The 13,538-nt window shown below is 48.7% G+C and overlaps 1 protein-coding gene across 1 annotated transcript; it reads right to left on the bottom strand.

Moving 5' to 3' along the window:
• Window positions 1-1,606: 1,606 nt before the first annotated feature.
• On the bottom strand, window positions 1,607-12,797 carry LOC136110128 (F-box/WD repeat-containing protein 10-like). Its single transcript, XM_065853325.2, has 12 exons — window positions 12,590-12,797; window positions 12,361-12,488; window positions 11,256-11,372; window positions 10,620-10,747; window positions 9,514-9,714; window positions 8,452-8,573; window positions 7,957-8,105; window positions 6,888-7,030; window positions 6,032-6,190; window positions 4,856-5,049; window positions 3,267-3,458; window positions 1,607-2,515 (listed from the first exon to the last, which is right to left on the bottom strand). The coding sequence occupies exons 1-12, from the start codon at window positions 12,732-12,734 to the stop codon at window positions 1,659-1,661; spliced, it is 2,535 nt and encodes an 844-aa protein (XP_065709397.1). The 5' UTR covers window positions 12,735-12,797; the 3' UTR covers window positions 1,607-1,658.
• Window positions 12,798-13,538: the final 741 nt, after the last annotated feature.

The raw sequence follows: 13,538 nt of genomic DNA, 5'->3' as shown, positions 1-13,538 counted from the left end.
CAGAGCCACCTGCTCCGCCAGCCCTCTCCGGGAGCAGACAGCAGTAGGACGTGACCGTCCCCATGCTGACGGGCAGTGCTGGAGTCACCAGTCCTGGAGGGGTTTCAATGATGCAGAGATGAGGTTCTCAGGACATGTGGCAGTGCCAGGGGTGGGTCATGGTTGGACTCAATCTTGAAATGATTCTATGATTATTGAATCAGGGTTATATCATCTACACTTTATGGATGACACAAGTACAACACAAGTGGCACCTGTTTACAGTAGAACTCCACCAAAACTCTCTTGCCAGCTCTCTGGTTTCATCTCCGTGTGTGTGGCCGCATCATGCCCTGCACACACCAGTGTCCCTCTGTCACCTCTGCTCACCCACGGACTGGGTGCACGGAAAGGTCAATTTAATTCAGAAATTAATTGCAAAGATAGTAAAACAAGCTCCTTATAGTTACCTTCACAAGTGATTTCACATACCATGTATGACATCTTCCCATATGTTAATTCCCTTCCAAGGCATCTCAGATGCCCAGGTCCCAGCTTCGCATCGTGCGCTGAGCTACAGCCGAGGGCAGGACTGGCTCCAGCGCTGCCTTTTCACTCATTTCTTGCTGTTTCTGTTGGCTGCAGCATCTTAGAAGCGCCCGAGCATCCACACCCACGGGGAGATGCTGATTTGTTGGCTACAAATAGGAAGACAACACTAATCCTTCTCAATTCAGCACAACTGAAAAGTCATCAGTCTTTCTGTGATGTTTTTCCACCAGTCTCCCTTTATTAGATTTTTCCCCAGGGGCTGTGCCAAAGGCTGCGCTGGGATTGAGCCCGATTGCTTTTCAGAAAGTGCCATTCTGTGGCCAAGTGTGAAATCCTTGCTGCTTCCTGTTCTAAAACTGAAGTCAGCAAAGCCACCTCAGACACCATAATCCCTGTAGCACACCACGGATGTGCTGCAGTGAGGCAAATACCCAACCTCTCAGCCTTGCTCATCCCCAGATCTACAACAGTCCTGCTCCCACATCTTCACGGTTCTACATGGACCCTTAGTTTTAATTACCCATTCATTTTTTTCTTTGAGGGACAACTATCATTATTTTTCACTGTGAGGCCTGACTTAATCACAGGGTTTGGAAGTTGAAGACGACGCTCAAATAAATGAATCAAAAATCACCACCACTCTACTGTAAGGGGAGTTTCCCAGAGTGAAACTGCTGCTTACAGCACCCCCTCATCCACACCGTTATAACAAACATGTCAGACAAAATCAGACCCAGGACTGCCCTGTGTGCTACACCAATAGTTACCGGCCTCCACGTAGACTTTGCGACACTGATCACCACCCCCTAGGCTCGGTCTACACTTCTTCAGCTTATAAACTCTAATCAATCTACCCAATCTCCAATAAGATTTATTATTATCATTGAGACACCTTGGAGACATGTCGAGCTTTATTAGTGTCTGTATTACCAGCAGGTCTAGCAGGATAAATCCAGGACAGGACTCAGTCCACTCACTGCCTTGAGAAATAGCTGAATACACCAAGAATATCTCTTCAGAAAAAACATACAGGGGAGACGTCTTTTATACTTAGAAACTACATGGGTCGTGGCAGCTGGACGCCAGAACCCTCAGATAACGGTTGGTTGTTGGACTGAGGGATCAGCTCAGATAAATGTATTAAAGCCCAGCTCAGGAGCGGGTATCTTCCCCTCCCCAGTGAAAGAGTCCACAGGCAGGCCTTTCGCTTTCCGTAGCCAGGCTTTCCTGCGCGCTCGCTCCCGTTCTTCCGTGAGCTGCTGCTCTGCCTTACACTGAGCTGCAACAGCTGCCTCGCACCGCTCCTTCCATTTTTCCGTCAGAAGCCTGAACCCACCGTTAGGCTGGGAAGGGTCTGCAGCACTCGTGCAAAAAGAGATTTTTCTCCTGGAAACCACTTTTTTTCCCGTTTGTGCAATGGTCGCATGCGTTGGTTTGGTCCTCTCAGCAGCAGCTGTAACGGGATTAACAACCTGAACCCCATCTCCAGGGGGAGGAATGACTTCACCAGGAGCTTTCTTTTCCTTCAGCAACCCAGAGCAAGTCTTGAGCCGCACAACAGAGGGAGCAGGGATGGAGGACTTCACAGTGGGGCCATGCAAAGAGTTTTTCAGCTTGAGCTGCAGCATTTTGGTTTCAAAGGGCACAGAGATTACCCTTGGGGTCAGAGAATCACTGTGCAATTTGGCACGTTGGAGCTGGGCTGCCTGATCGTTTTTGCGTTGCAGGGAGGGTTTGTGTATTTGTACCTTTTCAGGGTGGTGTTGCTCACTTTCACAGACTTCCCTGACTTCTGCGTGGCGATGAACGGGGTACCTGAGGGCGGCTGCCTTGCGGGCATTCTGCAGTGTGTTGAGCGTTAAGAGGAACTTGTCAACGGACATGGGACCACTTTCACCTCTTCTCTTTCCAAATTGCCAAGTGGATTCTGCCTTGTCAAGATGCGCAGGTACATTGACAGAAGGGCCATGTTGGAGTCTGCTACCTGTTCCCAAAAATACAACACAGCAGGAGTCAAAAATAGTTTTTCTGATCATCATTGGCAGGTTGTGCGATTATGGCCTTGACTAAGAACTGGACGGGGATTGTGTAAAATGCTCAGCCCCACGGACTTTGCCATAGTGATACGTTTGTCACTGTGTTCTGCCATGTCATTCCCATGTCAGTGCTTTGCAACAACAATTCTCCTTTTCCAGTCTGGCCAGCTGAAACTTCTGCCCCCTGGAAATATAGTTCAGAGAACATTAAGTTCAGTGCAGAAAGGCAGAGCACAGCAAAGCAAACTAATGAAAGCGGAGCTTGTTCCTCATTTACGGACTTTAGAACTGATTAATCTGCACATACATATGACCCTGTTGGCTGAGACAATTCACACGTAATTTTTTTAAACAATTTTCTGAGTTGCTGCTATGGATTAAATACCAGCTCCTCAAATTTTGTGCATGGTTCTGCTGCACCTGTTTAAGAAATGAAACATAGTACAAGGATGTAACAAAACCCCCTAGACAGCAGAGAAGTAGAGCCGTACAGCTAGAGCTGAGCACTTGTCCTGTGTCTTCAATGCACAGCAGGTTCTGCAGCCATCACAGGCTCTGCCAGTGATGCGTGTGAGCGCTGCAAACCTTCCATCCCGAGCAGGCCCGGCTTCCAGAGATCCTCGTGTTTCATTCTTTAGTTTATCTGAGGTGCACTCGTTTGAGGAATCGCTGTCCTGCCTACCCGCCAAGGGTCCTCACCAGGAATATCTGCCGGGAATCCTCTAGAACGTGCTCTCGCCAGTTTTCCCGAGGTGAGGGCGCGGGGTTGTGTGGTGTCAGGACCACACAGTTTATTGCGCTGCTCTGCCTGAACGTGAGAACTCTGCTTCATCTTGAGCAAATGCGGGTGCTGCTGGCAAGCCGCTGATTTCATCGGTTTCTTGGAGAGAGCTAGAAAACAACAAAAAAGTAATCTCAACTTCACTGGTGTCCAACCTTTAAAATTTAAGTCTTTGGTTACTGTTTCGCCTCTTATCACAGCTTCCAAAGATCTAGGGATTAGAAACAATCCAAACACATTTGTTTAGCAGAAAACTTCACAGCATTCAAAGATGACAGCAAATGTAGATCTTTTAAAATATTAAGTATGTACACACAGCCCGTACTTTTTTGCCACTAGAATTACAATACGCTGCACTCCTGTTTGTTTCCTGTTTCTACAAACTGTGTGTCCCTTACCAAGTAGAGCCACATCAGTGAGGTCAACACCTGGTGGCCTTAAAAGCATGAAAACTTTCTCAGTTTCCCTGCAATACACAGTTTGACTGTGGAGCTGGAAGATCTGTGATACATCCTGCATTAAATAACTGCTGATTAAAAAAAATCACTGTGTTACGATTTAAAAGGTGCCTGCTCCTGTCCAATTGCATTTCCCACGGATGGCAGATCCCAAACGCAGGTGTCCTGTGGCTTTCTGGAGTATTTTCTAATAAATCAGAACTGAACCAGCAGCCTGTTTCCCTGCACACCAGCTGTAATAATGTGAATAATACTGATTTCTCTGTTACTGAGCTGGAAAAACGACAGTGCCTGTCTGTATGGGGATATAGCGGAAGATTTGGCGAGGAGCTTAGTTAAATGTAAATACGCTCAAGTGACTTGCACCTGTCTGTAAAAAAGCACACACATCACACTCATTGTTTTACTGACCTTGTGTGCTTGACGAGCAGAACCTCTGTGTTAGATACCATAGGCCTGTGAGAAACTCCAGGCACCTCATCACTATGGCTGAGATTCCTGCTCTGGTGTGAGAAAGAGCAGGAGGCTGCGCCTGCCTGAAGCCTCGAAGCACAGGTGAGCTCAGCAGCTCAGAGCTCCCAGCAGGGCTGAACTGACCAGCGCCTGCGTCCCTGCCGGTGTCACCTCTGCTGGGAGCTCCCGTGAGGCTTCGGAGATCCCCCGGTAGAGAGGGAACTAAAATGAAGCTCGCTCTTTGCAACACACCCGTGCCCTCTGGCTCTTCTTGCGACGCCTGCGGATGTGCACACACTGTCTGGACAAATGTCTTGAATTTATACCAAACCTTTCTAAAAAGGCACAAAAGTTTTACAAAAGCCTACAAGTGATGGAACCATTGAAACCAACAGCACACCTCCCAGACTGCGCTTTTGAAAAGCACAGAGTCTGTATATTGATTAAGATGAAGGCAGCCGTATACTTGCAATTATTTCAAATTCATTTTAGGAAACGCCAGCGTGTTGCAGAGGCCGTTTGTAATGTTTTGAGGTGTTCCCCAGCCTTTCAGTGACCGGCAGCGGACCCAGGTTGAAAACAGGAGCCGCCAGCACCTTCTGGTTCCAGAGCCAGGCGGCGCATCCGGTCGTGGTACAGCCTTCGCCAGCTGGGAACCGCGGTTCTGCTCCAAGTCGCCTGCTGCTGGTTGGTCTTCCCCGCCACCTCTCGGGCAGCATCCAAGGTGTAGTCCCAGCTGACGTCCTCAAACTGGAACACCAGCACTACGGCTGGAGAATTTATCACCATCCTGAAGGAGGGAAGGAAAAGCTGTGAAAGCACCAATACCATTAACCCAGGGCTTAGTGCCTGCGGGCACTTCAACAGCTCTGAGATGACCTGCACTTGTTTAAGGGAGCAGGAACAATTAACCCCATCGGTGGTGCTGCACATTGTAACCCAACCTCTGTGTGAGCTCTGTGGGGCTCTTTTCATTCAGCTCTATAATAAATTTAGTTGTAAGATGATTAGGATGAAAACTTGCAGCAGTAGAGTGAGCTAGATCAGTGCAATGCCAAAAGAAACTGGAGACACCATATTATGAGGGACATTTAATGTAAATTGGAGGGGTGGAGCGGGCCTGGCTGGGATGGAGTTTTCTTCATAGCAGCCCATATTTTGCTGTGGTTCAGAGCTGTGACCAAAACACCAGCATTTTAGCCATTGCTTATGCAGAAGCTGGGAACCACCTTCACTTCAGAGGTGCAGATGTGAGGACACCTGGGAGAACCTTCCACTGTTGGCTTTTACAAAGAGGCAGTAAGGCAGGGAACAGGTAGAGGCTTTGTCAGGCCTTGGCTCGAGTCCCCAACCTGCTAAGAAATTTGGGTGCTCAATTCAACTTTACAGTTGGTCCATAGAATCTTTTAAGCTGGAAAAAACCATTAAGATCATGAAGTCGACCATAAACTCGGCACTGCCGAGTCCACCGCTGAGCCACGGCCTGAGGTGCCACATCTTTAAAATACCTTCGGGGATGGGGACTCCACCGCTTGCCCGGGCAGCCAGTTCCTCTGTGTGTCTTAAGTTGGATAGAAACGGGAAATTGTCAATTGCTGGATGGAGTAAGCAAATCTATTTTTAGCCACTGCTAACAAAACCAAGTTATTAAAGCAGTCAACAAGCAGTAGAGCCCTTTACAGCTTATTTGTGAGAAGGAAAAATGCTTAATTCCTTCAATTACCAAGTTATCTACCTAGTTTAGTTCAGAGACGACAGCTGCCCTCACCAACCTGTTTTCTGACACATGGACAGAAGAGATGGGGCCCCCGCTGGTTTCGGCCGTCAGCACTTTCAGGCAGGTCCCAGTCAGGTAGTTAAATATACGGATGTTCCCGTCAGCGCAGCCGCTGATGACCCGGAGATAGAGGAGCTGCAGAGACACGACTTCCCTGGAAACACAACACGGCAGCGCTGGGACATCCACCGTGCTTTCCCGAGGAGACGCGATCAGCTCCCTCTTTTGTCCTGGAGGAGATGCAGAGCTCTGCCTCCACCAACAGCCTGAATAAAGAAGCTCATGGAGATATTTCAAAGGCCTGGTAGCGAAGTCCTTCGTAATCCCTCCCTGCCCAAACCAACCAACCCAGCGCATCCTCAGAGCAGCCACTGTGGCTGTGGCCATCTGCCGTGTTTTGAATTGCATTTTTATGTCCAGGAAAGTAAAAGAAAATAATATGATGGTACAGTTGTACTGAGTATTAGAAAATAACATAGTACACAGTTGGCAGGGTTCAGCATATAACTTGGCCACCTCTGACATAGACCGTGTCTTCTCTTGACCAGGTAGCATGACACCCTCTTGCATACAGGTTATGATCCTTGAATTATTAGACTATGCCCTGCCATCCCTGTTCCTGAACAAGTGGTTGCAATATTTGCATTTGAGGTTGTTATAGGTCTTAACTGACAAACACTGGTTATGATCACATAGTGCCTGACACTTTTAAAGATGAAGACTGTTGAATGTGGGGATATTTCAGATACTAAGCTTGATAATTGAGGCATTCTGTGTTTCTATAAGGAAGATGTTTTCTTTACAGACTTAGTAGATTGCTGAATACAACTCGAAACGCATCCGATTCCTACTTTGGGTGGTGGAAAGCTACGAGGCATCTGCTCAGCTTTCCCAACATGCTCCATCCCAGGGCGCTCCCATCGGTGCTGCCTGTGACAAGGTGCCACTGGTCAAAGGACAAGCACTTCACTGGGCCTTGGTGCTCCTCTAATGTCTGCAAAGTAAAAGAAATAGGTGTAACCCTCAGTAATCTAGATGTAAATACGCCAAGGTATCTTATGGCATTCCCAATACCAGCCTCATGTACTATATCATAGTTTTATCAGGTGTTATTTAATGTACCAATATACTCTGTGGATAACTGTTGGGTTTATAGTCACCAGAAATATTTCGGGCTCGCTGCTGATAACGAGCTGCTAGTGTGGAATTAACACTAATTTTCCATCTTTATTTATGTGCTCAATAGATGTCACCACACCAAGACCTTTATCATCCATTGAATACTCACCCAGGAGAGAAGAGACCCAATGGCCCTGACTGTAATGAAAGGGACAACCGCAAATGTAGCTCAGCTGGAGCTGGGAAATCCTGCATCTGAGATGCTCTCAATTTGCAGCTAGATTGCTGTCAATTTGCAGATAGAAAGAGCTTCACTCCTCTCAAATGTGGACTAACACTGATTCTGGACACCTGCTAAGGTAATTAGCAGTCTCCAGCCTCAACCTTTAAAATGCAGAGCAGCCATCCAGCTGCTTCAGCTGCATCAACTGCTACCAGTTGTGAAGGTTTCATATTTTAGGCTGACAGGTGAGACCCAACCCCAAGAGCTGTTGGTCAGACCCCAACCTCTTCCCAGGGTCTGAATGTTCCTGCAGGAGCAGAGGTGAACGTTTCTACAGGAATGAAGGGGTCAGGCACAGCACATCAAACCCTGCATTAAAATTGACAGTTGTTTGCAAACAAGTTTTATATTATTTGCTTACAAATAAATCTGTGGTTTCTTTTACCAGTTTAGGCTGCCTTTGGTTTGGGGCTTTTTTTTTTCTTCAGAAAATTTTTGACAGGAACCAAAGGCTGTGATAAACTAGCACAGATTTTTAAACATTTAGCACAAAACGATCCACATAAGAAGAAACTCACTTTGATCAGAGCGCCCGTATCCGCAGCCCAGACTCTGACCAGCCCTCGCTCGCACCCGCTGACAACGCGGGCACCGTCGGTTCTGACCACCCAGACAGCGCTGCTGTGCTGCAGGGTCTGGAGACATCGCCCACTCCTCAGATTCCACACTGTTGGGAGCAAGGGGGAGAAAGGTCACAAATTAATAGTAAAGAAACCTCTGGCAAAGCTGCAAGCTGATACCATTTTCCCCGAGAGCTGGTGTGGCCTTAGAGCCACAAAACCTTTAAAAGTGAATAAAAGCAGAAATAACGAGAATTTATGCAGTGACACAGAGACCTTGCATGTGCACGTGGCCACAGCTTCGGCTGCTCTGGAATCGAAATGGGATGCTAAACTCCACCCTCCAATTGATGCCCTTGCTCTATTCAGACGCTGCCCGTGTCACCCGTCACACCTCCAGCACTCTGCCCATCTCGCTACTCCCGGCCTTTGTCTGGAAGCTCCTGGTCTCACCTTTTACCATCCCATCCCGGGCTCCCGACACGAGCTGCTCTTCGTGTAAATCCAAGCAGGTGACTGTCCCACGGTGACCATCGAAGACTTTCACACAAGCACCACTGTAGATACTCCAGCACCTACAAAGGACCAACCAAAACAGGAATACAGCGATTAACTTAATTGATGGCTTATTCATTTTATTATTTCCTACTTAACAGGCCCAGCGTTTCTCCTCTACACACTAGGCTAAAGCCAGGAGTCATTCCACTAAGGTGTCAGAGTATTTGGAATGATCAAGTCAGGATTATAGTAATTTTTTACCAATATCATTTGTTCTACCTGCAGACTACCTGGAAACACATGTCTAGATTCCACCTTAGGCACAGCTACCTCCAATTAACCTTAAAATGTAGAGCTCTGCAGATAAAATTGTTTCTTTAGTGGCTGGTGTCAATGTGATTCCTGTTGGCCTCGGAGAACACCAGCACCTGTTCAGACAAACATTTTGGAGCAGGGAAGAGCAGGGGGGTCAGAGCCTGAGTCACTGTAAACTCTTTCCCTTTTTAAGTGCTGCCTTTCATGAATTTCTGGTATTGCTGTGCCAGAGCCAGACAGCCTGCTGTTCAGCTTTTACCCCTCCTTGTGATACTCTCGAGATGTAGAGATGAATAACACGGAAGAGCTGAGCATCTCCTTGTCTGAGGGGGCAGTGTCTGCAAAGGAGCAGCTGTGCAGCGGGTACCAGGCTGTTAAACCTGCTCAGCCAAACTGTCACAGATAGACCCAGCCTTGCTGAACTCAGTGCTGACCTTAGCAAGGCCAGAATCTCACAGCAAGTGCCTTTGGGAAACATCTGGTGTTTTGAGGCACTTTAGGAAGACCTGTGCGTCACCAGGTGAAACCGGAAAAGAGAAGCTGTCCTATGTGAGTGGGGGTTGTTTCCTTATCTACTGTCCTTTCCTCGTTACTATAACGAAAGTGAGGGAAGGAAGATGGGCTGGAAGGACTAAAGATGAATGTTTTCCTGGATATTCCAAGAGGCTGGTAATCCCGTGGCACGGTCCCTGTGCTGCTCACCTGATGCTGAGATCAAAGCCTGTGCTGAGGACCAAGCCTTTGTTCTCATCGAGGAGCAGAGCTTTGCTCCCAGCACTACCAGAGAGCAGAGGCGGCACTTCTTTCGTCCCCGGCATGCCAAGGAACCGCACTTTTCGGCTTGCAGAGCCAACGGCTACCAGGTCACCACCACTGTAGTGGATTATTCTGCTCTGGTCTGATCTGGATAAGAAACAGCGACTGAGATGAGCTTTAGCCAGGTGACAAGGTACAACATGTCTAAGGTTGTGACAGGGATTTCTCTGATGCTTAATGGTCTTCACTGAGCAACCTGACACACAACACTCTTAAATGGGTGAATCCTTTGCAGGGCACCACAGCCAAGGTCCCTAATTCTGCATATTCAAGATTGTGTCTGGAGAATAAGCTCAATAGGTGCTGGAGCGAGTTGAGAGAAGGGAACGGAGCTGGTGAGGGGCTGGAGCACAAGTGTGATGGGAGCGGCTGAGGGACCTGGGGGGTTCAGCTGGAGAACAGGAGCTGAGGGGAGACCTTCTGATCTCTGAACTGCCTGAAAGGAGCTTGGAGCCAGGGGGGTTGGGCTCTGCTCCCCAGGAACAAGCGCCAGGAGCAGAGGAAACGGCCTCAAGTTGCACCAGGGGAGGTTGAGGTTGGATGTGGGGAACAATTTCTAACCCAAAGGGCTGTGGGGCATTGGAACAGGCTGCCCAGGGCAGTGCTGGAGTCACCATCCCTGGAGGGTTGGACAGACGGACATGAGGTTCTCAGGACATGGGTCAGTGCTAGGGGTGGGTTAATGTTTGGACTCCATGATCTTGAGGGTCTTTTCCAATCAACACAATTCTGTAATTCTAAAACAGGGAGAGTGCTCTGTATCCTTTTGTGATACACTGGGGATCACCAACCCTTAAGCCTTTAAAAATTCCCCTGCTATCTTTATTAAAAACTGGATTTGACACTGAGGATTTTTCAACACTGATGCTGAGGGACTCTCCCCTCCAGCCACACATTCCCACAGAAGGACCGCAGGGAACAGAACGGGTTTGCAGAAGCTGCTGTTGGGCCCTACAGGGTTAGTGCAGAGAGCAGCCAGGCAATCTACTCACTGGTCCATGAGGACACGAACACTGTAGGAGCCACAGAAGACATTTCTCTCTTCTAGTTGGATTGTGTCGGTTTTCAGATCGCGATAGGCTTCCTGCAGATTGTCTTTCTCCTCCCGTCTTTCTCCTCTCTGTCCAAAGAGAAATAGGGAAAAGTAACTCATGGAGGGAGGAAGGTAGCATTATTCCACAGTATTAAACATCAAGGCTTGGTCCCTACTATAGTGATGAGACCAGAGACAGAATGTGTTGGTAAGGAACACCCAGAGTGCAGGAGCTTCCTGCTTGGTGCAGAAACAAGGGTTGTTCCTTGGCAAAAATGCAAGGCCTGACATCTGCACCCTTGATTTCTGGGGAAAATGCTGTGCCCTTGGGATGCTGCCCGACCCTGCTCGCAGCCCTGGCCCCAAGGCTACGCCTGCGAGATGCAGTAGGACAAGGCAGGATTTAGGGATGCAGGCTCCTGCTCGTGACAGAAGGTGCTGAGCAAGCTCTGGTCCTTAGGAGTTGCTCACGACGGTACAAACCAGAAGAGCAAAGCAACTCCAAATTCACTGTCACATCTTCCAAGATGTGTCCTCCTTCTTCCTCAAATGCTGAAATGCAGGGTCCATGGAAGTCAAACACCTTTCAACATACCTGCGGTTTACTTTCACAGTCATGGCCTTCAATGACATCCCCCTCTTCGTTTAACACTGGAACTGTCACATCGACTCTTTTGGCATAGGTTGGAACTGCTCTTCTGGGGCACAACCCCTGGAATGAACCGGCAGAGGCACCACAGTCACCGCAGAGCCCGAGCACACAGAGGACGCTGCTCACGGGTGGTGCTCCAGCATCTCCATGGGACGCTGAAGCCACACGCAAATCTGAACTGCACACACTGGTTTACTGTTCCTTAAGAGACCTGACTTGCATTTACCACCTTGTTGCTATAGGACTTGACTTGTTGTGAAAAATCATTGCTCTTTCTTTTTTTCCTCCAAAATCCAGTCTTGAGCTTCTAAGAGCCTCCAAAACTTTTCCATTTCAACAGAAAAAAGTTTGAAAGTGCATCTCATCTCTGGTGAGCGCTCACTTGGTTCAGAATCCAAACCCACTGAGATGAGAGGCTCTCAAAACATCTTCAGCAATATCTAAGTTTCATATGTAATGCGCAAAGCCTGACATGAAACAGCCTTTAAATGCTGGCCCAGAGCTGAGATTTCAATGCTCTCTTCACAAATCAAAGCACACACAGATCTCCTACGTTCTCTCTTTGGGGATTTACCTTTACACTTAGCTTGCTCTATGGCAAGTCTGTCCTAAGCAGGACAGGCATTTCCTAGCAGTTCTGCTTTACTGTGTCCCAACCGCCAGCTGTGACTTCTCACAAAGTCATCTCATCTTTCCATCTTCCTTGGTGGAGCAAATAAAGCTCAGGGAGCTGTTGCAGGTCTGCCAAATTGTCACCAGCTCCTGGAAATACAGCATTTGCATTCCTGACCAAACCCTGTTTCTTTGTTACAAGAGTGTTTTGATCCATTTTTAGAGTCGCAGGCTCCCTGAAGGTCAGTAAAGGCTCTTACGTTGTGCTTACTGGTGATAGTATGAACATCTAACCTGGCTTAACTCTGCAGATGGAAGAACAGGACAAAGGTGGGAGGCGGCCTCTAGTAAAAGCATTTCCATCTAAGGGTTTGGGCAGTAGCAGAAAAACCCTCTTTTTAAAGCACATCATCATGGCAGAACCCAGACATCATACCTGCAAATATAGGATACTCTCCTGGATTATTTTTTGACATTCACGTTCCTTATTGACTTCTTCAACCAGATGAGCCCAGAATCTATTCACAGACGCACATGCTTCGAGGGATTTTTCATCCAAAAGTCCTGAGGAATTAAAAGGACAGAATGGTCAACCAAGATCCACACTACAGGCCATCCATGGCCCTCGGGGGAAACCACGCTTGGAAAAACGAGGGCAGCTTTACCAAAGATGTACAGGGACAGGTGAGATGGCAGGCAGCTAATTAAGTTCTTGTACCCAAACACATTAGAGGGTGACCGGTGGGCGGCAGGACCCACAGCCTCATCTCGACCAGTTAAGGGGCACAGCAGGCGAGTTCTCCTCTGCATCAGGACCCTCCCGGGGTAGGCACTTGATGCCGTGGGGCCAGCAGCTCACTGCTGGTGGGTGACCACCTAGGAAACAGAGGAATTGACAGTTTTGTAAGCACTTGAGCTTCAGTGGCTATTAATGATGCTGTTGTTAGCAGTGCACCGCAAGAGCTGGTTGATTTTCCTTAAACCCTTCAGTATTGTACTGGTGAAAGGAAAACACTGGACACTCAGTGTCTTGCAGGACAATTCAACCCAGCAAGGCTGGGGGGCAGAGGTGTGTGGGATGACAACTCTTCCCACTCCCCTTTGTCCCGAGGAGCAGGCGGGGGCTCCCGAACAGCCCGGAATCCCAGTTCTAGTCTGCAAACAAAAGCTCCCTCCCCAGAGGAGGGAGGGCTGCGTGCTGCTCCTCCCCACCGCCGGCCCTGCAGGGAGGGGCTCTGCTGACAGCCACCCAGGCTGCTGACAGGCGACATCTTCCTGCCTGGGCACAGTTGCTTGCAGTTTGTGTTAAATTCAGCCACTTTAAGTCTCAGCTGGGAGAAATCAAGAGGATTTTCGCAGCTCAGGGGAATCCAGCACAAGCCCCAGCAAAGCAGCATTTGCTTTTCCTACACCCTTAACCCTCAAAAACACTACAGGGAAAACCAGCACGGCATCCGCACCCAGAACACCGAACCGCGCCGGCCTGGTTGCCCTCGGTGCGAGGTTTCGGTCCCCTCCAAGCAGCACATGAAGCATCAAGCGGTGCCCCCAGGCCCAGGTTCAGACAAACCCCTTTGTCCCCGGGTCCCACCGGCACCCACCGGCCCCGGGCCC

This window comes from Patagioenas fasciata, chromosome 19, assembly GCF_037038585.1.
Source record: "Patagioenas fasciata isolate bPatFas1 chromosome 19, bPatFas1.hap1, whole genome shotgun sequence".
Classification (NCBI taxonomy): domain Eukaryota; kingdom Metazoa; phylum Chordata; class Aves; order Columbiformes; family Columbidae; genus Patagioenas; species Patagioenas fasciata.
This window is presented reverse-complemented; position numbering and strand designations above follow the sequence as displayed.